This window comes from Larus michahellis, chromosome Z (assembly GCF_964199755.1).
Source record: "Larus michahellis chromosome Z, bLarMic1.1, whole genome shotgun sequence".
Lineage (NCBI taxonomy): Eukaryota > Metazoa > Chordata > Aves > Charadriiformes > Laridae > Larus > Larus michahellis.
In genome coordinates this window covers 27,894,287-27,915,328 of record NC_133930.1, presented here as the reverse complement: position 1 = coordinate 27,915,328, position 21,042 = coordinate 27,894,287, and the positions used below count along the sequence as shown (strand labels likewise).

At 46.3% G+C, this 21,042-nt stretch overlaps 1 protein-coding gene across 4 annotated transcripts in view; it reads left to right on the top strand.

Moving 5' to 3' along the window:
• ARHGEF28 (Rho guanine nucleotide exchange factor 28) overlaps window positions 1-21,042 on the top strand; it is a 159,047-nt gene that overhangs the window by 67,204 nt on the left and 70,801 nt on the right. For all 4 annotated transcript variants that reach the window (XM_074570225.1, XM_074570227.1, XM_074570226.1 and 1 more), the window contains exons 10-13: window positions 2,491-2,621; window positions 5,096-5,382; window positions 7,838-7,982; window positions 9,273-9,384. In XM_074570225.1, coding sequence (XP_074426326.1) covers window positions 2,491-2,621; window positions 5,096-5,382; window positions 7,838-7,982; window positions 9,273-9,384 — 675 coding nt within the window. The remainder of the gene's footprint in view (window positions 1-2,490; window positions 2,622-5,095; window positions 5,383-7,837; window positions 7,983-9,272; window positions 9,385-21,042) is intronic.

The window sequence follows — 21,042 nt, the reverse complement described above, 5'->3', positions numbered from 1 at the left end:
GTTGTAAAGCACTATATACAGATCTGGTGCTTGCGTTTTATAGTATTGCACCTTGTTTCCCATCCCTGCTGATGGTATAGCAGCGCATGTGGCTTGTATGCACAGCTGACCATATACGTGGGGTTGTTGGAGCAAGAAGGGGCATGTTTTAGTGGTAAAGTCCAAAGGTTCACTTGTGCTCGGAGAATTGAAATCCTGGCCACCCACGGGGTGGGAGAAGTGCCTCTGCAAGGGGACAGCAGGTTCGTGATCCGTGCTTATGGTCTATGTTTTTTTCCTCTTAGTGTCTGAACATGGAGGAACTTCTTTACTTTGAGGGTGGCAGAGCACTGTAACGGGCTGCCCAGAGAGGTGGTGGAGTCTCCATCTCTGGAGACATTCAAAACCCACCTGGACGCGTTCCTGTGCAGCCTGCTCTAGGTGACCCTGCTCTGGCAGGGGGGTTGGACTAGATGATCTCCAGAGGTCCCTTCCAACTCCTACCATTCTGCGATTCTGTATGGCCATGCAGGTGTGGGGCACATACCTCGCAGTGGCATTTCCCTCACGCAGGGGTTCAAGTCTCAGTGAACAAGGGACTTGTAGTGCCCAGTGGGAAGTGGTGCAGGACTCCTCCTCCCCCACCCCGGAAAGGCACAAAGTCATTGCTGTGAACCTGTGCTGCGTGCTCCAGCTGGTCTGGGTAGCGAAACGTCAGCCTCCTCCCTTCCCCTCCCAACCAGCAGGCTGTTGGTTTCCTGGTCTGGGGTCACTCCCCATGGCAGGCAGGAGCTGGACAGATCTTCTGTGAAAGATAATGTGAAAAGTGGTATTATTTTAAAATAATGTAAAATAAATAAAAATGTGAATAAGGGGATTTTGTTGTTTCTGGCTTGGGACATGTAATTCATAGCACAGTCCATTAACTGACTGTGGGGATGGTTGCTGAAGTCAAGAAACTGTCTCCATAGCCCTGGGTTTACACCATAATTTGGGAATCCCTAATTCCTGGGCTGTTTTTCTCGGGTATGTGTTGAACCTTTGCAGCCTGGCACTGGAGCTGACTACCATCCTTGGCCATTGTACCCAGTGGGCTTATATACAAGAGGAAGAGTGTGCTGGGGAAGGTAATAAACATACAAGAAGCAATGGAGAGCCTGATTTTTTTTTTCTTCCTGGTTGTTGTCTTAAGACCAGCCCTTGGAAAGCTTTACTTGCCACAAGAAAGTACTGCCAGTTTTGCCAAATCACATTTCCATATGATTTTAGCTGCCAAAGTCTGATGAACTGCTGTAGAAAACAATGCTTTTATACTATTTATAAACGAAGGCTTTGCGATGTTGGCAGACATAAGGAAATGGTTTGTAGCTTTAGCAGTTCTCAGGATGGCAGTCACTAAAATAATGTTAAAATTCCTGCAGGAGGGACAAGCAAAATGAGAAGCGTAAGGATGTTTTAATGGTATGAGATCCCGCAAGGCCTGCCAGGACTAGGAACGAAATAACTCATAGCATGCCATTTCTAAGTGCTGGATTGGTGCATGCTCTTCATACTTACAAGCGGCTTTAAGAGATGTGGGCCTGCAGGACAGACTGACGGGGCTTCTGTAGCACTTGGTCAAGTTTTCTGCTGCTCAAAGCCATGAAATAAAAGAGTCAGCCCATGCAGCTTTTTATAATATTTGCAGTCATGAACACACTGTTGAAAACTAAACTCTGAACTTCTGTTAATGATTTCTGGTGAAACTGATAATTTCTCATTTCCATACCAAAAGCAGATCTGAAGCAGTCTTCATCCCAAACATCTTGTTCGTGCGTCAAATCTTGATTGATTGCTATTACCCTGTAAAGGCACTATCAGTGGTATTTTATTTATATCACTCTTAAAATTTTGTTGCTGTTTTTTGTTTTAAGAACAATAATCTGCTCTATTGGTTTATGATTAGTATTTACGTTGCTCTTGGTAGGTAGAATGCTTTAGGAGAGTCATCATTTGAGTGTAATTGAACAGTATTCTGCTCATATTATGTATCAGATGTTAGGATGTTTAGATATTTAATATATAGGCCAGAATCATGCATATTTCCTCCCAGACCATAAATCTTGTTCTGTGTGCGTCAGCCACAGATCTCTACAAAGTTCTAGCTTGGGTAGAAAATAGAAGGTTTTGCTAACCAAGGTACAGGAACAGTTATTTTTAACTGTTTTTATTTATTTATATTTATTTATTTTATTTTTAAAATTTTATTTAATTATAATTAAATCATTAATGAATGATTCTGTGGTACCTTTTAGAATCTTGTCAACTATAGGTTTCTTGGAACACATAGCAAGTGTAAGGCAATTACAAAATGGGCAGGTTTTTGAGTGGACACACCAATATTACTCAAATTGTAATCCTAAGATTGGGTGCTTAATGTTTAACTTTGCCATTTTTATGACAGTATATATCCATGAGAAGAAAATGGTTTAAGATTTAATGGCATATTTTCCACAATTTCTTTTTTTCCAGACCGAAGACAATCTACCCTTGACGTTCTCAGGAAACTCAATGCTACACCTACTTTGTTTGCTGCAACCAGCCATTCTGCCATGCTGAGTGAAAATGATGAAGTATTTGAGAGCCCCATGGTAGTAGACCAAGTAAGCTGATGTTTGAGCTTTTGGCAAATTTTTCATCATCTTCTGTTAAAGTAATTTATTTGTGTGATACTAGGAACTCCTGGATCTGTCAGCAGTAGCATGTGGTCAATTAGTAAAGCTCTAAAAGAAAAACAGTAATACCTTACGCTTCTCAGCTGTATTTTGTAACCCAGGTATGAGGTCCCTTTTAACACATTCGGTTGATGATAAGGGTTATTCTCCTTAGCCTGTAGGAAGAACTCTAAGGCAGCTCTTACTGTCATTTCTGTGTGTTAGTGAGATAAATATTTGTTTCTTTCTAAGAAACACTAACACAATGTCAGTTGCTCATGCGCGCTTCAGATTTTCTGAATTCTATGTGCATTCACAGAAGAGATGAATTTGCTGATGCTGGCTAATTTCAAAAGTTAATTGTAAGCTCCTGATCAAGTTTATAGGCTCAACAAAAATGAGATATTGCTGAAAAGGTGAGGTTGATGTCCTACAGCTGACATGGAGCATTCTGATACTAGAGATCCTGACCTGGTATTCATGTTTCTGATTTATTTGTCACCAGCACTGGAGGTGAGCCACAGTATCCAGACCAAATTGTATTTTACATCACCGTGTTGCACTTGAAATCTCTTCCCCATGGTCACACTCAGATATCGTAACTTGGGCAGAGGGGACTAGTCCAACTGTGGTGTATAGTGGTTGTGCGTACTTAAACAGCTGCCAAATTCTGGTAGCATGTAGCTATGTTTCAGTGATGGTTAAGTGACTTATTTATTTTTAACCTTCTGGGGGCTCTCTGTGGGGTGAAAGTTGGAGTGTAAGAGTAAGACATTATTAGATTGAAATGTTAGAAAAGGGCTGAGATTTTGAAAGTGTTTTTTTTTTAGTCTTTTTTTTTTTCCCCCATTCCATGAAACACTTCAGCCTCTGCATTCGCTGCAGATCCAGTTTGTTGTGACAGCTGAGACAGAAGTTTCGGTCAGAGGCCAGAATGTTCAAAATGCACCTGTTATTTAGAGATGCATGAAATAATGACCTAGGAGTGAGCAACTGGCAGGGGACTATATATGCAATCTGTGAACCCTTGATTTTAACAACATCCAGGCTGGAAGGACAGAGCTTCAGAAGTGCAGCTCTGTTACAGGTTCAAATGTATATTTGAATTGTATATTGTATACTCAATTCAGTTACTGAATTGAGTATATTGCTGGGGGGGTTTCTTCAGCTTGGATTACTAACCTTTGCTTGATGTAGCCACATTAAACTTTGTTAAATTGCTTATTAGGGCCAAATTCTCCCTTAAGCACCACGCAGCAGGAGCCGGAGCAGCTGCCGGAGGAGGTCCCTCTGGTGCTGAGGGGAAATGCTGTCCGGGCAGGAATAACTTTGAAGGGAGGAACAGCTGTGTCAGACCTGGGGGAAACATTTTACCTTCGTGCATCTTGTCTGCACAGTGCAACAGAAGTATTTACAGACTTGCATGCACCATGTCTTTGAATGTGAATATAGGCTGCTGTAAAAATGCCAGCATTTCTTTCTCTCTTTTAAGAGAGAGAGGAAACATCATTGCGACGGGGATGAAAACACATCTCAAGTGTGACTGGAGAGGAGGAAGTCAGCAATCTGGGAGACCAGGGCTTTGGGTACACTTGCAATCCTTCCTCTCTTCTTGCTTTTTTTTGTACAGGTCCTTTTTGGAAGTTGAGTGTTTTCACTGGCTGTGTGACTTTTCAGTATTATTCAGTGTCTAAGTAGGCGACAGTAGTATCTAACTAAAAGACTGACAATAAACTGTATTTTAGTATCTTCTGCAGAGTTGTCAGGAGAATTCACCCTCAGTTGCACAAAGAATTATTTGTTGCCAGGGTCTAAATCCTGATCCCTATATCTGAGAAAACATAATTCCTAACTCTGTTCCTGTCTTTGTGCAAGAGGAGTGGTGCTTCATGCCTGTAATTGCTTAATGGCAAAAAATAAAGATTCCTTTCCCTTCCTCCCCTGGAGAACCTCTGTTCCAGGTCATGTATATTTACCTCAAACCTTAGGAAATTGGTGCTGGAAAATGAAAAGTGCATGACGTGTAGGCTGATGTTTCTAAATTAAATTCCACAATGTTTGAATTCTCCTCTGTATGTCTCCCACACTAATGTATCATGCATATGTTTTGCTTGACTCAAGGATATTTTTTTAATAAAAGCTATAAATATATGAATTGATACATTTAACAAAAGGTATAAATATGAGTGAGAAATCCACTAGACTTGCAAATACCAATTCATTGCTACTCTAATATGGAAAAAAGTAACGTGAGGTCTAGAATCTCTTAGTCATATAATTTGCCTTCAATTCATGTGCTGCAAAAAGTAATGGGGGGGGGGGAAAAGGCAAAACATATAACCAAAAGTGAAATGGCAAACTGGTCGTTGTTCCCCGACAATACATCTTGTTACTGCCTCTTACCAGCATTTTTTTTTCTTCAGGGTGGAGATTCAAAGTCTAACAATGATCATGGAGATAGTGTCATCAGTGAAACATGTCTGAATCCCACCAACTCAATGCTGATGGCTGAGAGCTCTTCATCTCCCTCCCTTGAAGAGAATGACCAAGATCCAAATGAAGGAAGGCCAGTGAAAGATGAAGAAAACGCTGGTTTAAGACATACTGTTTCACCTCTTGGTCCGTATACAGCAGGTTCATACCTTCCATTCGAGACCCATGGATTTATTAAGGATCGGGGCCAACTTAGTGCTGACATGAGAAAAAAGAGGTATGGAATTGACCTGTTGGTATGGCCGGAATAAAGATTATTTATGATTACTTTTTATTTCAAAAGATGAAGCAGAATCTGGAGTAATAAATACTATTACTGAGCTAAAATAACTGTTTTCAATCACTGATATTTAAATTGTCCTAAAGATCTGTTTTCATAAAATAGTTATCAAGACATTTTTAACAAATAAAAGGCGTCTTCTAAGTAAATTAATTTTTAATGCAAATTTATACTTTTATACCTTTTCTTTTGTGTATTCTTTAAAAGAAAATAGAATCATCTGTTTGCTGTAAGAATCTCCTTTGTGATGTTTTTGTCAGAAACCAGAGTTTCACCCTAGTTTTCCTCAGTTATATTTTCCATTGAGAAAGTAATCCAAAATCTGTTGAACTCTATGAATCTTTCCATTCTGTGCACTGGCCTGTGCAAGGACCAACTTATTCCTGATTGCATATTTTTTCTTTTTTACCTCAAAAGACACAGTGCAGAGTACAGCTCACATTTCTCATAGGTTCAGACTGTTTTCTGCTCTTTTGCTGCCAGCAGAGTCAGTTGTCTGAGGACCGTCCTCCAGGTGGCTTTAGGTTACGCTGGGAACTGGTTGGCTTTAGGAATGCAGAGAGCTTTGAAGATGAAACTATAATTTTTGTATTTAACAATTAGTAAATTTCCTTGATAAAAAGGCTTTATTGCTTCTCTGGATAGAAGAGGCATGAAATCAGTTCCTCCTTGTACAGGAGGAAATTTGAATCCGTCTCCCACCTTTCAAGAGTGTTTGGACTAGGTGGAAGCAGGGCACCAGATCTGTGTAAAAACAGTAAGGAAGCAGTGGTGTCCGCCTGTTGTCGATTAAAGTGAGCAATAACATTTTCCCTACCTTAATTTTGAGTTTCTTATGCAACTGTAAAGTCCCATTAGGAGGAATCTTTTAACACAGATAAGACAACAAATGTCAGACTAAGAGTTGTTCTTTCCCAAACCTTTTATTTTTGCTAGCTACAGGGATATCATGTAGGTTACTATAAATATTCAACTTCTGCCTCTCTGTCATAAACGTTTTTCTCCTATACATTTTTTTAAGACCTAGGTCAGGTACCTATATATGAGCTTTAAGAGCTTCTAAGAATTTTCAGAGAGATGTGATTGACCGTAATATGTCAACTGTAAGTGATCCAAATATTACACATAGAATAAGACTATTGGTATGTAATTCCAGCAGCATCTTTCTTGAAGTATCTGAGGTGATGTGGCAAGTTACTGAGCAGGTTTTTAAACCAGCTTTTTATGTCAGAAAGATTCCCTGGGTAAGTTACCCCTGGTAAGACAGGTATGCTTGTCTGTTGACATAGACACGTACCGCTTTTGCAGTTTTAAAATGTGATAGTAACTGATAATGCAGTTAAATAACTTGTTTCTGAGATGTCATGTGGGCTATTACTAGGAAACATTGTGAAAGGTGGCCTCTAAAAGTGTAATAAGGAAGTAGTTTTGATCGGTATAGATAGATTTGCCCTTCGACAAAGTGAATTGTAGTGGTGTGTGAAGGAATTGTTGTGCCATTATTCCTGGTAGGAACTCCAGCTATTTAGAAATACCACACATAATTTAAAGTTTTATGTTGTAAGGCTGGAATGTTATTGCAAGCAGTCAACAGTTCCTTCCAGTCACTCTGATGAAGAGAACATGAACTTGCTCTTGCAGCTAACAGGACCCATCCTGGGAAACTCTGGTACTGCTGAGAAACCCCACTGCACTCTCCTGCTCAGGAACTCTTGTCAATCAAATAGTCTTTGGTGTTTGAAGTATTGATTTAGCCAGAGATTTTTCATTCTGCTTATAGCCCTGTATGTTTTAAAGTTTATGTCTTTTGAAACGAATCTCATAAACTGTCTCAGACCCTCCTTCATCTCTCTTGTTAGTTTTCTCGTCCATCCTCCATCAAGTCACAGATGTAGAAAAAAGGATGTCTGTGAATAGCCACATCATGCCTTTCAAATACACACACACAAAAAATATCCATATATACCCACATATCTTAATACTGAAATCTGAGCTAGTTGTCTCAGTTCTCCTTATCATCAATATAGACAAGCAGGTACATGTGTGGAACAAAACATCTCATTTTAAGAGAGATGCTGAACATGCATCTGAAAATCATCCTCCAGAGGTGGCTGACCATGGTGGGACTCTGTGTGATCGTGGGCAATGCAGATGTCTGTACTGCAGATCCACAAGGTTGGGTCACGTGAGTCCTGTACAGAGTGACTGAGTACCTTGACCAGGTGACTGCAAACAGGAGAGGGGACTCAGGTCATGACTTAGCTGACATAATCATGATGGTTTTGGTTGTCATTAATCAGAGTATACAGCAATATCTTGGCTTGTTGCTTTAAGGTTGAGGTGAATTATTACTAGAATTCATGGGAATTAAAGACTTTGTTGTCTGTTTCAGTTCAAGTCTTGATGACCTTGACGTAGACCGCAGAAGTGGAGGTGTTTCAGACAGATCTCATGTTCACAACCCTCCCCGTGTCTCTTCAGAGGCCATGGCTTCTAGCAGAGATGGATTAGATTTATCTAACCATCTGCAGCTCGAGGTATTTGATACTATCTTGATCTGCGTTGTTTTCCTTTTAAGTAAATCACTGAAAACATGTGAGAAATGCCTGAATCTGAAGGGGAAAAATGCGTTCCCGTTGGCAGTGCTAGTCCCTCTGGAGAGCAGCATGCATAGGGTTGTGTCCTGGCTCCTGGTTGTGTCCTGGCTCATCAGCAGCCATGGGAAGGATCCATGAGACATTCACTTCAGCTTGGAAAAAACCATAATTTATCAGAAATGTTTCAAAGGAAGTATCTTGGTTTCAGTGAATCAGCATTTTCTAACCAAAATATATTTAGTGAGGAAATGTTTAACCAGCTGTAGTTATGTGAAACGGTAACAGCGTTGTAAAGTATAAAAACAGCCTGCTGCCTGTTTTAAGACAGTTGCTAGACTCAGGGAAATTCAGTTGGGTTTTGTGCATTGACCAGTCCAAATCTCTCTTCCTCATTATGGTTTTCTAAAGTACACTGGCTACGTTAATTTTATTTAGACCATTTAGGCCTAAATAGACGTAAATTTAGGCCATTTCTGAGATCTTCAGACTCAAAGATAATAAAATAGGGTTATTTTTTGTTTGTAGGGATTCTTTATGTTTTTATTAGACAGACTTCTTGCCACTGTAAAGCTTTGTCTGACCTTCAGCAAACGATTACATGAAGGGAAAGAGAGTCCAGCACAAACACTACTTTTAAAAAGAATCAGATAAGCAGTTTAGGAGTAGGAGTAGGGAGTTTCCTTTCAAGCTTTATCATTGACATATTTGGGGATTGGAAAATCTTTTCACACACAATAAAAAAAAATGCAGAGAGAAAAGAGAAAGAGGCTAACTCCTTTCTTTGGAAACTTTGACATCAATAATTACCAAGGCAGGGTGTTAGTCTCCATGAAATGTTCTTGAAGGATTAAAGTACTAAGATTAATGGCTCCCTTGGTAACAGAAGGCACCTCGGTCATCAGATATAATGGCCAGTAGTGCTGTTTGGATGGCGCTTGGCACTGGACTGGAGAAGAGTGTAAGCTTTCTCTTATTCTAACTTGCACCCACAAATTATTTCCTGCAATATAAAAAAATTTATCATAGTGGAAGTATAACAGACTTCCTAAGAACTCAAATGAAGTTGTCAAAAATTACACTTCAACTTAAAGCTTTAATGAAGCCAAGAAAGTGTGTGTGTATGGTCAGCTGTCTGTCTGTCAGAAATTTTGAAACACTGATTTTTTTACATTTCTGTTGCTGATGCATTTCAAAACGACACAAGTTTTAATTTGCTGCAATTTCTTGCAGGAATGTACAGCATCTGGGATTCGGTCTCGCTCCTATTCCTGCTCCTTGCCCAAAGGTTTATTTGGAAGCCCTGTCATTCTTCAGGATTTTACAGCTGGGTATTCAAGTGGAGGTCAGTGCTCTGGCTTTGCACCTGCAGCGCCTCATCCCGTGCCTGCCTGCCTCAGGCCCAGCTTGATGGCTTTCCTCAGGCCTGTCCTGTACACAGACCTCAACAACGCGGGTGAAAGCAGGGTTTGGTTCCCTTTGGGCACGCCTGCTATCGTCCCTGACTATTCGCCCATGTACTGCCGCCTCATGCCCTCCCCTGATACAGCAGCCGATCCGCCGGAGGGCACACAAATTGAGAGAGCATCAGTCAGAAAAAGTAACACAGGCAAGGGTGGTAATCTTCTTTTTGGAAGATCCTTACTCTGGCCTCCCACTGCATGTCTGGCAGAGACCATGAGGAAGCTCAGAATGACACACAAGAGGCATCAAAGAGGGCGGATGGCCCCAGCTTCCATAGATCCCAGGGAATCTCTGAAACATGGATGGGGTATTGTCATCTCCACAGGCTGTGGAGCAAAACCCACCCTCTCCATCTCCATATTTAATTCTGTCTGGGCTTTAGCTTGCCTAATCTGGTTGCTGGTCACTCGGACAGTTTCTCTGTATTCCACCCAGTCAACCTGTCCTTGCTTCCACCCTCTGTAGGCCTCCTTTTTGGTTTTGAGCTTGTCCAGGATCTCTTTGTTAATCCATGCAGGCCTCCTGGCATTTTTGCATTACTTCTTCATTCTTGGGATGCACCGCTCCTGAGCTTGCTTGGAGGAGGTGATCCTTGAATACTAACCAGCTCTCTTGGGCCCCTCTTCCCTCCAGTACTTTTTCCCATGTGTCGTGGTTTGGCCTCAGATGGCAACAAACAACCACGTGCCGCTCGCTCGGGCCTTCCCAATACGGGAAGAATCGGAAGAAAAAAAGGCAAGACTCTTGGGTTGAGACAAAGGCAGTTTAACAGAACAGCAAAGGGAACAAGAAAACAACAACAATCACACGGATAGAGGAACATACAAACATGATTACAGAACCGCCACTCCCTGCCGCTCCCTGCTCCCCGACTGGACCCGGGATGCCCCAGCCCAGCCCGCTCCAAGCACGACTACCTGGACTACCTGTCCCGTCCCCCGGCAGCTCAGGTGGGCATAGCTCACATGGCATGGAATATCAGGGAAAATTAACCCTATCCCCACCGGAACCAGGGCATTATCCACCCCTTATTCCATACCATCTATGCCATGCCCAGATCTTAGAGATTCCAATGAATTGCCACTACTTTCCCCTGTCATGTATATATATACATATATATTCATGCAGATATAATGCCCTTAGTTTATGGGCCATCCCTCCAAAGTGTCCGTTGAATTCATTTAATCCATGGCTTTGGGCTCCATCTGTTAGAACAGTCTCTCAGGGCAGGTGAGATGCCGTGTGGTGCTGGTCTGTTGCATGCTGTATTTTCGGAGGTTGTGACTGGTGCACCCGGTGTGGCTCATGCACACAGTCCATGGGCTGAAGATGTAGATCTTGAGGAAGTTGCTGGGCGCCAGCTGCTGAGATCAGTTCTTATCCCATCACCCCAGTGCCTTACTCATAGTACAACTGATAGCAATTATAGTAATGAGGACATACAGTGACAGTGTTACTTAGCAGTTAACAACATACAATTTGATTCATTGGCTATTCTCACCCAAAATGAGATCCCCGTGAGGTACACATCGGACTTCCCCATCCTTCCACATCACCCACCAAGTGCACCCAGGTCCTTGGGCAAAAGCAATCCCACGGATGGGTTTGCCTTTGCCTGAGGCAGGACTAACCCAGACTGTCTTCCCTAGCGTATTCTTCATGTGCACTACGGGGACTTTATCCCCTTCTATGGTACGTGGAAGTTTTGATTGGGCAGGGCCAGCCCGATTGTTAGATCCCCTGGTGTTAACTAGCCAGGTAGCTTTTGCTAAATGTGTATCCCAATGTTTTAAAGTCCCACCACCCATTGCTCTCAGTGTAGTTTTTAACAATCCATTGTATCGTTCTATCTTCCCAGAGGCTGGTGCGTGATAGGGGATGTGATAAACCCACTCGATACCATGCTCTTTGGCCCAGGTGTCTATGAGGCTGTTTCGGAAATGAGTCCCGTTGTCTGACTCAGTCCTCTCTGGGGTGCCACGTCGCCACAGGACTTGCTTTTCAAGGCCCAGGATAGTGTTCCGGGCAGTGGCATGGGGCACAGGGTATGTTTCCAGCCATCCAGTGGTTGCTTCCACCATTGTGAGCACATAGCGCTTGCCTTGACGGGTTTGTGGCAGTGTGATATAATCAATCTGCCAGGCCTCCCCATATTTGTGTTTCAGCCATCGTCCTCCATACCAAAGAGGCTTCAAACGCTTGGCTTGTTTGATCGCAGCGCATGTCTCACATTCATGGATGACCTGTGCAATAGTGTCCATGGTCAAGTCCACCCCTCGGTCACGAGCCCATCTATACGTCGCATCTCTCCCTTGATGGCCTGAGGAGTCATGGGCCCACCGAGCTATGAATAGTTCACCCTTATGTTGCCAGTCCAGATCCACCTGAGCCACTTCAATCCTAGCGGCCCGATCCACCTGCTGGTTGTTCTGATGTTCCTCCGTGGCCCGATTCTTCGGTACGTGGGCATCTACATGGTGTACTTTCACAACCAGATTCTCTATCCAGGCAGCAATATCTTTCCATAGTTCAGCAGCCCAGATGGGTTTGCCTCTGCGCTGCCAGTTGCCCTGCTTCCACTGCTGTAACCACCCCCACAGAGCATTTGCCACCATCCATGAGTCAGTGTAGAGATAAAGTACTGGGCATTTTTCTTGCTCAGCAATGTCAAAAGCCAGCTGAATGGCTTTCACCTCTGCAGACTGCCTCGACTCACCTTGTCCTTCACTGGCTTCTGCAACTTGTCATGTAGGACTCCACACAGCAGCCTTCCACTTTCGATGCTTTCCCACAATCCAGCAGGACCCATCAGTGAACAGGGCATATTTCTTCTCATTTTCTGGCAGTTTATTATATGGTGGGGCCTCTTCTGCACGCGTCACCTCCTCCTCTGGTGACATTCCGAAATCCTTGCCTTCTGGCCAGTCCATGATCACTTCCAGAATTCCTGGGCAACTGGGGTTTCCCATTCGAGTTCGCTGCGTGATCAGTGCAATCCACTTACTCCATGTAGCATCGGTTGCATGATGCGTGGTGGGGACCCTTTCTTTGAACATCCAACCCAGCACCGGCAGTCGAGGTGCTAAGAGGAGCTGTGCTTCTGTACCAACTACTTCCGAAGCAGCTCGAACCCCTTCATATGCTGCCAATATCTCTTTTTCTGTTGGAGCGTAGTGGGCTAAGGATCCTCTGTATCCCCGACTCCAAAACCCTAGGGGTCGACCTCGAGTCTCCCCTGGTGCTTTCTGCCAGAGGCTCCAGGTAGGGCCGTTCTCCCCGGCTGCGGTGTAGTGCACATTTTTAACATCTTGTTCTGCCCGGACTGGCCCCAGGGCCACTGCATGGACTATTTCCTGTTTGATTTGTTCAAAAGCTTGTCGTTGCTCAGGACACCATTTAAAGTCATTCTTCTTTCGGGTTACTTGATACAGAGGGCTTACAATTTGACTGTAGTCTGGGATATGCATCCTCCAAAACCCCACAATGCCTAAGAAAGCTTGTGTTTCCTTTTTACTAGTTGGTGGAGACATAGCTGCTATTTTGTTGATCACATCCATTGGAATCTGACGGCGTCCATCTTGCCATTTTATTCCTAAAAACTGGATCTCCTGTGCAGGTCCCTTGACCTTACTTTGTTTTATGGCAAAACCAACTTTCAGAAGGATTCGGACTATTTTACTCCCTTTCTCAAAAACTTCTTCTGCTGTGTTTCCCCATACAATGATGTCATCAATGTATTGCAGATGTTCTGCAGCTTCACCCTGTTCCAGTGCAGTCTGGATCAGTCCATGGCAAATGGTGGGGCTGTGTTTCCACCCTTGGGGCAGTCGATTCCAGGTGTATTGGACGCCCCTCCAAGTGAAAGCAAACTGTGGCCTGCACTCTGCTGCCAAAGGGACTGAGAAGAATGCATTCACTATATTAATCGTGGCATACCACTTGGCTGCCTTGGACTCCAGTTCGTACTGGAGTTCTAGCATGTCCGTCACGGCAGTGCTCAGCGATGGCGTGACTTCATTCAGGCCATGATAGTCTACAGTTAGCCTCCACTCTCCATTAGATTTCCGCACTGGCCATATAGGGCTGTTAAAGGGTGAGCGAGTCTTGCTGATCACTCCTTGAACCTCTAGTTGCTGAATCAGCTTATGGATGGGAATCAGAGAGTCTCGGTTAGTGTGATATCGCTGCCGATGCACTGTTGTGGTAGCAATCGGCACCTGTTGTTCTTCGACCCTCAACAACCCCACAACAGAGGAGTCCTCTTGAGAGACCAGGCAAGGTAGACAACTGTTTAACTGCCTCCATCTCCAAGGAATCTATGCCAAAGGCCCACCGGTACCCTTTTGGGTCCTTCAAATACCCTCTCCTGAGGTAATCTATACCAAGGATGCATGGAGCCTCTGGGCCAGTCACAATGGGATGCTTTTGCCACTTGTGCCCAGTTAGGCTCATTTCCGTCTCCAGTACAGTCAACTCTTGGGATCCCCCTGTTGCCCCAGAAATACAAATGGGTTCTGACCCTCTATAGCTTGATGGTATTAGGGTACACTGTGCACCCGTGTCCACTAGAGCCTTATACTCCTGTGTGTCAGATGTGCCAGGCCGTCGAATCCACACCATCCAATAAACCCGGTTGTCCCTTTCCTCCACCTGGCCGGAGGCAGGGCCCTTCTAGTACTGGTCATGGTATCCATTACTCACTTCTTGCATAAATGACTTGGAAGTTCCTTCAAGAGGATCAGAAGCAAGATCAGGCCTTCTGCTCAGTCTGGGGAACTGCCCACTGGAAACTGGAGCGGCACTTTTCCTGGAGGGATCCCCTTTTGTGGTTGTCCTTCCTTGCAACTCCTGTACCCGTGTCCGCAGGGTCGAAGTAGGTTGTCCATCCCACTTCCTCATGTCCTCTCCGTGGTCACGCAGGTAGAACCACAGGGTGCCTCGTGGTGTGTACCCTCTGTACTCTCTCTCTTGAGTGGGGACATGCCTACTTCTAATGGCTGAGACGCTGGCCCGTGCAGGTGGGAAGTAGGATATATTCTCTTCAAGTTGCTGGACCTTCCGTGACAGTTTCTCCACAGCTGAGACAAAGGGGGAAGAGAGACTTTCTTCATATCACCGGAGCCGGCCAGGCACCTCATCCACCGTTGGTCCCTCTTCACCTTTCCATTCCATTACTGCCAGTGAGTTGGCATATGACGATGGTGCACTCCGTACAAACTTCCGCCACATGGGCCTTGTGCATCGCACCTCATCAGGGTCTGTGGGTAAGTCTGCATTGTCCAAGTCATAATAAATCATCTCCCGCACGGCTAATTCTCTCAGGTACTGGATACCTCTTTCCATGGTAGTCCACTTGCTTGGTTGACATACAACATCCTCACTGAAGGGGTACCTCTCCCTCACGCCTGACAGGAGTCGTTTCCAGAGGCTGAGGGCTTGGGTCTTCTTCCCAATTGCCTTGTCAATGCCGCCTTCCCTAGACAGGGATCCCAGCTGCCTGGCCTCCCTACCCTCTAATTCCAGGCTACTGGCCCCGTTATCCCAGCACCAGAGCAGCCAGGTGACAATGTGCTCGCCTGAAAGTCGGCTCAAATCTTTTCGTGTATCCCGCAGCTCACTCAAGGATAGGGATCGAGTAATTACCTCTGGTTCTGCCTCTTCCTCCTGCTCTCGTGATGACCCTCGTTCATCATCATCTCGTGATGACCCTGGTTCATCATCATCTCTTACTAAGCGAACTGATTTCTTCGTGTACTTCTTCTTCTGTATGGGGGCAACTGATACCGGCACGGGTTGGTTCCCTGGTTCAGTGGCAGTGGTTGCTGCAGGGGTCGCAGTAGCCGCAGTGGTTGCTGCAGGGGTCGCAGTAGCCGCAGTGGTTGCTGCAGGGGTCGCAGTAGCCGCAGTGGCTGCTGCAGGGGTCGCAGTAGCCGCAGTGGCTGCTGCAGGGGTCGCAGTAGCCGCAGTGGCTGCTGCAGGGGTCACAGTAGCTGCAGTGGCTGGTGCAGGGGTTGCAGTAGCCGCAGTGTCTGTCGCAGGGGTTGCAGTAGCCGCAGTGGCTGCAGTTCTGATTTCTCTCTCTTTCCCCTGAGGGTGCTGCATAATTCTGAGCAGTGCCTGGTAGATACTGGTCAGGGACAGTGCGGTGGGTTGTGCCTCTCTGGAATAGCCACAGCATTTTCCCTTCAAATATTCTACCACTTTATCAGGGTCCTGTAATTGTTCTGGGGTGAAGTCCCAGACCATTGGAGGTGAGAAGTTCTCTAGGTACCTGCTCATGTTCTCCCACATGCCATGCCACCCCTGACTATCCAGCCTCAGGGCAGATCTCTGGGTGGTAGTTTTAAATAGCTGTTTAACCCTAAACAGGACTTGGAACACATTCAGGAGACATAACACTAGGAACATGCTGGTTTGAGTATCCCAAGGATATCCAAAATTCTCAAAAGCTGTCATACCTGACCCGAAGGAGAAAAGGGAGGCAAAAGAGCTGGGGAAAGTGTCCCCCCCTGTTTCCCCCACAGACTGGGTGTAATTATTAATAAATTCTGAGAGACGGTGCCCAAGGTACGGACAGGACAGCAATACCACATAAACACCTGTCATGGTTTAGCCTCAGACGGCAACAAAGAACCACGTGCTGCTCGCTCGCCGCTTCCTAATACAGGAAGAATCGTAAGAAAAGGCAAGACTCTTGGGTTGAGACAAAGGCAGTTTAACAGGACAGTAAAGGGAACAGGCAAACAACAACAACAACACGGATAGGGGAATATACAAACGCGATTACGGAACCGCCGCTCCCCGCCGCTCGCCGGCCGGACCGCACCCGGGACGCCCCAGCCCGCTTTTAAGCAGCAACTTCCTGCCCCCTCTCCCGGCAGCTCAGGGTGGGCGTGGCTCACATGGCATGGAATACCAGGAAAAATTAACCCTATCCCCACCGGAACCAGGGCATTATCCACCCCTTATTCCATACCATCTATGCCATGCCCAGCAGGTTCCAATGAATTGCCACCACTTTCCCCTGTTATATATATATATATATATATATACACACACGCATATAATGCCCTTAGTTTATGGGCCATCCCTCCAAAGTGTCCGTTGAGTTCTTTTAATCCACGGCTTTGGGCTCCATCTGTTAGAACAGTCTCTCAGGGCAGGTGAGATGCTGGGTGGTGCTGGTCTGTTGCATGCTGTATTTTTCGGAGCTTGTGACTGGTGCACCTGGTGTGGCTCATGCATGCAGTCCGTGGGCTGAAGATGTAGATCTTGAGGAAACTGCTGGGCGCCAGCTGCTGAGATCAGTTCTTATCCCATCATCCCTGTGCCTTACTTGTAGTACAACTGATAGCAATTATAGCAATGAGGACATACAGTGACAGTGTTACTTAGCAATTAACAGCACACAATCTGATTCATTGGCTATTCTCGCCCAAAATCAGATCCCCATGAGGTACACATCGGACTTCCCCATCCTGCCGCATCACCCACCAAGTGCACCCAGGTCCTTGGGCAAAAGCAATCCCACGGATGGGTTTGCCTTTGCCTGAGGCAGGACTAACCCAGACTGTCTTCCCTAGCGTATTCTTCATGTGCACTACGGGGACTTTATCCCCTTCTACAGTACGTGGAAGTTTTGATTGGGCAGGGCCAGCCCGATTGTTAGATCCCCTGGTGTTAACTAGCCAGGTAGCTTTTGCTAAATGTGTATCCCAGTGTTTTAAAGTCCCACCACCCATTGCTCTCAGTGTAGTTTTTAACAGTCCATTGTATCGTTCTATCTTCCCAGAGGCTGGTGCGTGATAGGGGATGTGATAAACCCACTCGATACCATGCTCTTTGGCCCAGGTGTCTATGAGGCTGTTTCGGAAATGAGTCCCGTTGTCTGACTCAGTCCTCTCTGGGGTGCCACGTCGCCACAGGACTTGCTTTTCAAGGCCCAGGATAGTGTTCCGGGCAGTGGCATGGGGCACAGGGTATGTTTCCAGCCATCCAGTGGTTGCTTCCACCATTGTGAGCACATAGCGCTTGCCTTGACGGGTTTGTGGCAGTGTGATATAATCAATCTGCCAGGCCTCCCCATATTTGTGTTTCAGCCATCGTCCTCCATACCAAAGAGGCTTCAAACGCTTGGCTTGTTTGATCGCAGCGCATGTCTCACATTCATGGATGACCTGTGCAATAGTGTCCATGGTCAAGTCCACCCCTCGGTCACGAGCCCATCTATATGTCGCATCTCTCCCTTGATGGCCTGAGGAGTCATGGGCCCACCGAGCTATGAATAGTTCACCCTTATGTTGCCAGTCCAGATCCACCTGAGCCACTTCAATCCTAGCGGCCCGATCCACCTGCTGGTTGTTCTGATGTTCCTCCGTGGCCCGATTCTTCGGTACGTGGGCATCTACATGGTGTACTTTCACAACCAGATTCTCTATCCAGGCAGCAATATCTTGCCATAGGTCAGCAGCCCAGATGGGTTTGCCTCTGCGCTGCCAGTTGCCCTGCTTCCACTGCTGTAACCACCCCCACAGAGCATTTGCCACCATCCATGAGTCAGTGTAGAGATAAAGTACCGGCCATTTTTCTTGCTCAGCAATGTCAAAAGCCAGCTGAATGGCTTTCACCTCTGCAAACTGCCTCGACTCACCTTGTCCTTCACTGGCTTCTGCAACTTGTCATGTAGGACTCCACACAGCAGCCTTCCACTTTCGATGCTTTCCCACAATCCAGCAGGACCCATCAGTGAACAGGGCATATTTCTTCTCATTTTCTGGCAGTTTATTATATGGTGGGGCCTCTTCTGCACGCGTCACCTCCTCCTCTGGTGACATTCCGAAATCCTTGCCTTCTGGCCAGTCCATGATCACTTCCAGAATTCCTGGGCAACTGGGGTTTCCCATTCGAGTTCGCTGTGTGATCAGTGCAATCCACTTACTCCATGTAGCATCGGTTGCATGATGCGTGGTGGGGACCCTTTCTTTGAACATCCAACCCAGCACCGGCAGTCGAGGTGCTAAGAGGAGCTGTGCTTCTGTACCAACTACTTCCGAAGCAGCTCGAACCCCTTCATATGCTGCCAATATCTCTTTTTCTGTTGGAGCGTAGTGGGCTAAGGATCCTCTGTATCCCCGACTCCAAAACCCTAGGGGTCAACCTCGAGTCTCCCCTGGTGCTTTCTGCCAGAGGCTCCAGGTAGGGCCGTTCTCCCCGGCTGCGGTGTAGTGCACATTTTTAACATCTTGTTCTGCCCGGACTGGCCCCAGGGCCACTGCATGGACTATTTCCTGTTTGATTTGTTCAAAAGCTTGTCGTTGCTCAGGACACCATTTAAAGTCATTCTTCTTTCGGGTTACTTGATACAGAGGGCTTACAATTTGACTGTAGTCTGGGATATGCATCCTCCAAAACCCCACAATGCCTAAGAAAGCTTGTGTTTCCTTTTTACTAGTTGGTGGAGACATAGCTGCTATTTTGTTGATCACATCCATTGGAATCTGACGGCGTCCATCTTGCCATTTTATTCCTAAAAACTGGATCTCCTGTGCAGGTCCCTTGACCTTACTTTGTTTTATGGCAAAACCAACTTTCAGAAGGATTCGGACTATTTTACTCCCTTTCTCAAAAACTTCTTCTGCTGTGTTTCCCCATACAATGATGTCATCAATGTATTGCAGATGTTCTGCAGCTTCACCCTGTTCCAGTGCAGTCTGGATCAGTCCATGGCAAATGGTGGGGCTGTGTTTCCACCCTTGGGGCAGTCGATTCCAGGTGTATTGGACGCCCCTCCAAGTGAAAGCAAACTGTGGCCTGCACTCTGCTGCCAAAGGGACTGAGAAGAATGCATTCACTATATTAATCGTGGCATACCACTTGGCTGCCTTGGACTCCAGTTCGTACTGGAGTTCTAGCATGTCCGTCACGGCAGTGCTCAGCGGTGGCGTGACTTCATTCAGGCCATGATAGTCTACAGTTAGCCTCCACTCTCCATTAGATTTCCGCACTGGCCATATAGGGCTGTTAAAGGGTGAGCGAGTCTTGCTGATCACTCCTTGAACCTCTAGTTGCTGAATCAGCTTATGGATGGGAATCAGAGAGTCTCGGTTAGTGTGATATCGCTGCCGATGCACTGTTGTGGTAGCAATCGGCACCTGTTGTTCTTCGACCTTCAACAACCCCACAACAGAGGAGTCCTCTTGAGAGACCAGGCAAGGTAGACAACTGTTTAACTGCCTCCATCTCCAAGGAATCTATGCCAAAGGCCCACCGGTACCCTTTTGGGTCCTTCAAATACCCTCTCCTGAGGTGATCTATACCAAGGATGCATGGAGCCTCTGGGCCAGTCACAATGGGATGCTTTTGCCACTTGTGCCCAGTTAGGCTCACTTCCGTCTCCAGTACAGTCAACTCTTGGGATCCCCCTGTTGCCCCAGAAATACAAATGGGTTCTGACCCTCTATAGCTTGATGGTATTAGGGTACACTGTGCACCCGTGTCCACTAGAGCCTTATACTCCTGTGTGTCAGATGTGCCAGGCCGTCGAATCCACACCATCCAATAAACCCGGTTGTCCCTTTCCTCCACCTGGCCGGAGGCAGGGCCCTTCTAGTACTGGTCATGGTATCCATTACTCACTTCTTGCATAAATGACTTGGAAGTTCCTTCAAGAGGATCAGAAGCAAGATCAGGCCTTCTGCTCAGTCTGGGGAACTGCCCACTGGAAACTGGAGCGGCACTTTTCCTGGAGGGATCCCCTTTTGTGGTTGTCCTTCCTTGCAACTCCTGTACCCGTGTCCGCAGGGTCGAAGTAGGTTGTCCATCCCACTTCCTCATGTCCTCTCCGTGGTCACGCAGGTAGAACCACAGGGTGCCTCGTGGTGTGTACCCTCTGTACTCTCTCTCTTGAGTGGGGACATGCCTACTTCTAATGGCTGAGACGCTGGCCCGTGCAGGTGGGAAGTAGGATATATTCTCTTCAAGTTGCTGGACCTTCCGTGACAGTTTCTCCACAGCTGAGACAAAGGGGGAAGAGAGACTTTCTTCATATCACCGGAGCCGGCCAGGCACCTCATCCACCGTTGGTCCCTCTTCACCTTTCCATTCCATTACTGCCAGTGAGTTGGCATATGACGATGGTGCACTCCGTACAAACTTCCGCCACATGGGCCTTGTGCATCGCACCTCATCAGGGTCTGTGGGTAAGTCTGCATTGTCCAAGTCATAATAAATCATCTCCCGCACGGCTAATTCTCTCAGGTACTGGATACCTCTTTCCATGGTAGTCCACTTGCTTGGTTGACATACAGCATCCTCACTGAAGGGGTACCTCTCCCTCACGCCTGACAGGAGTCGTTTCCAGCGGCTGAGGGCTTGGGTCTTCTTCCCAATTGCCTTGTCAATGCCGCCTTCCCTAGACAGGGATCCCAGCTGCCTGGCCTCCCTACCCTCTAATTCCAGGCTACTGGCCCCGTTATCCCAGCACCAGAGCAGCCAGGTGACAATGTGCTCGCCTGAAAGTCGGCTCAAATCTTTTCGTGTA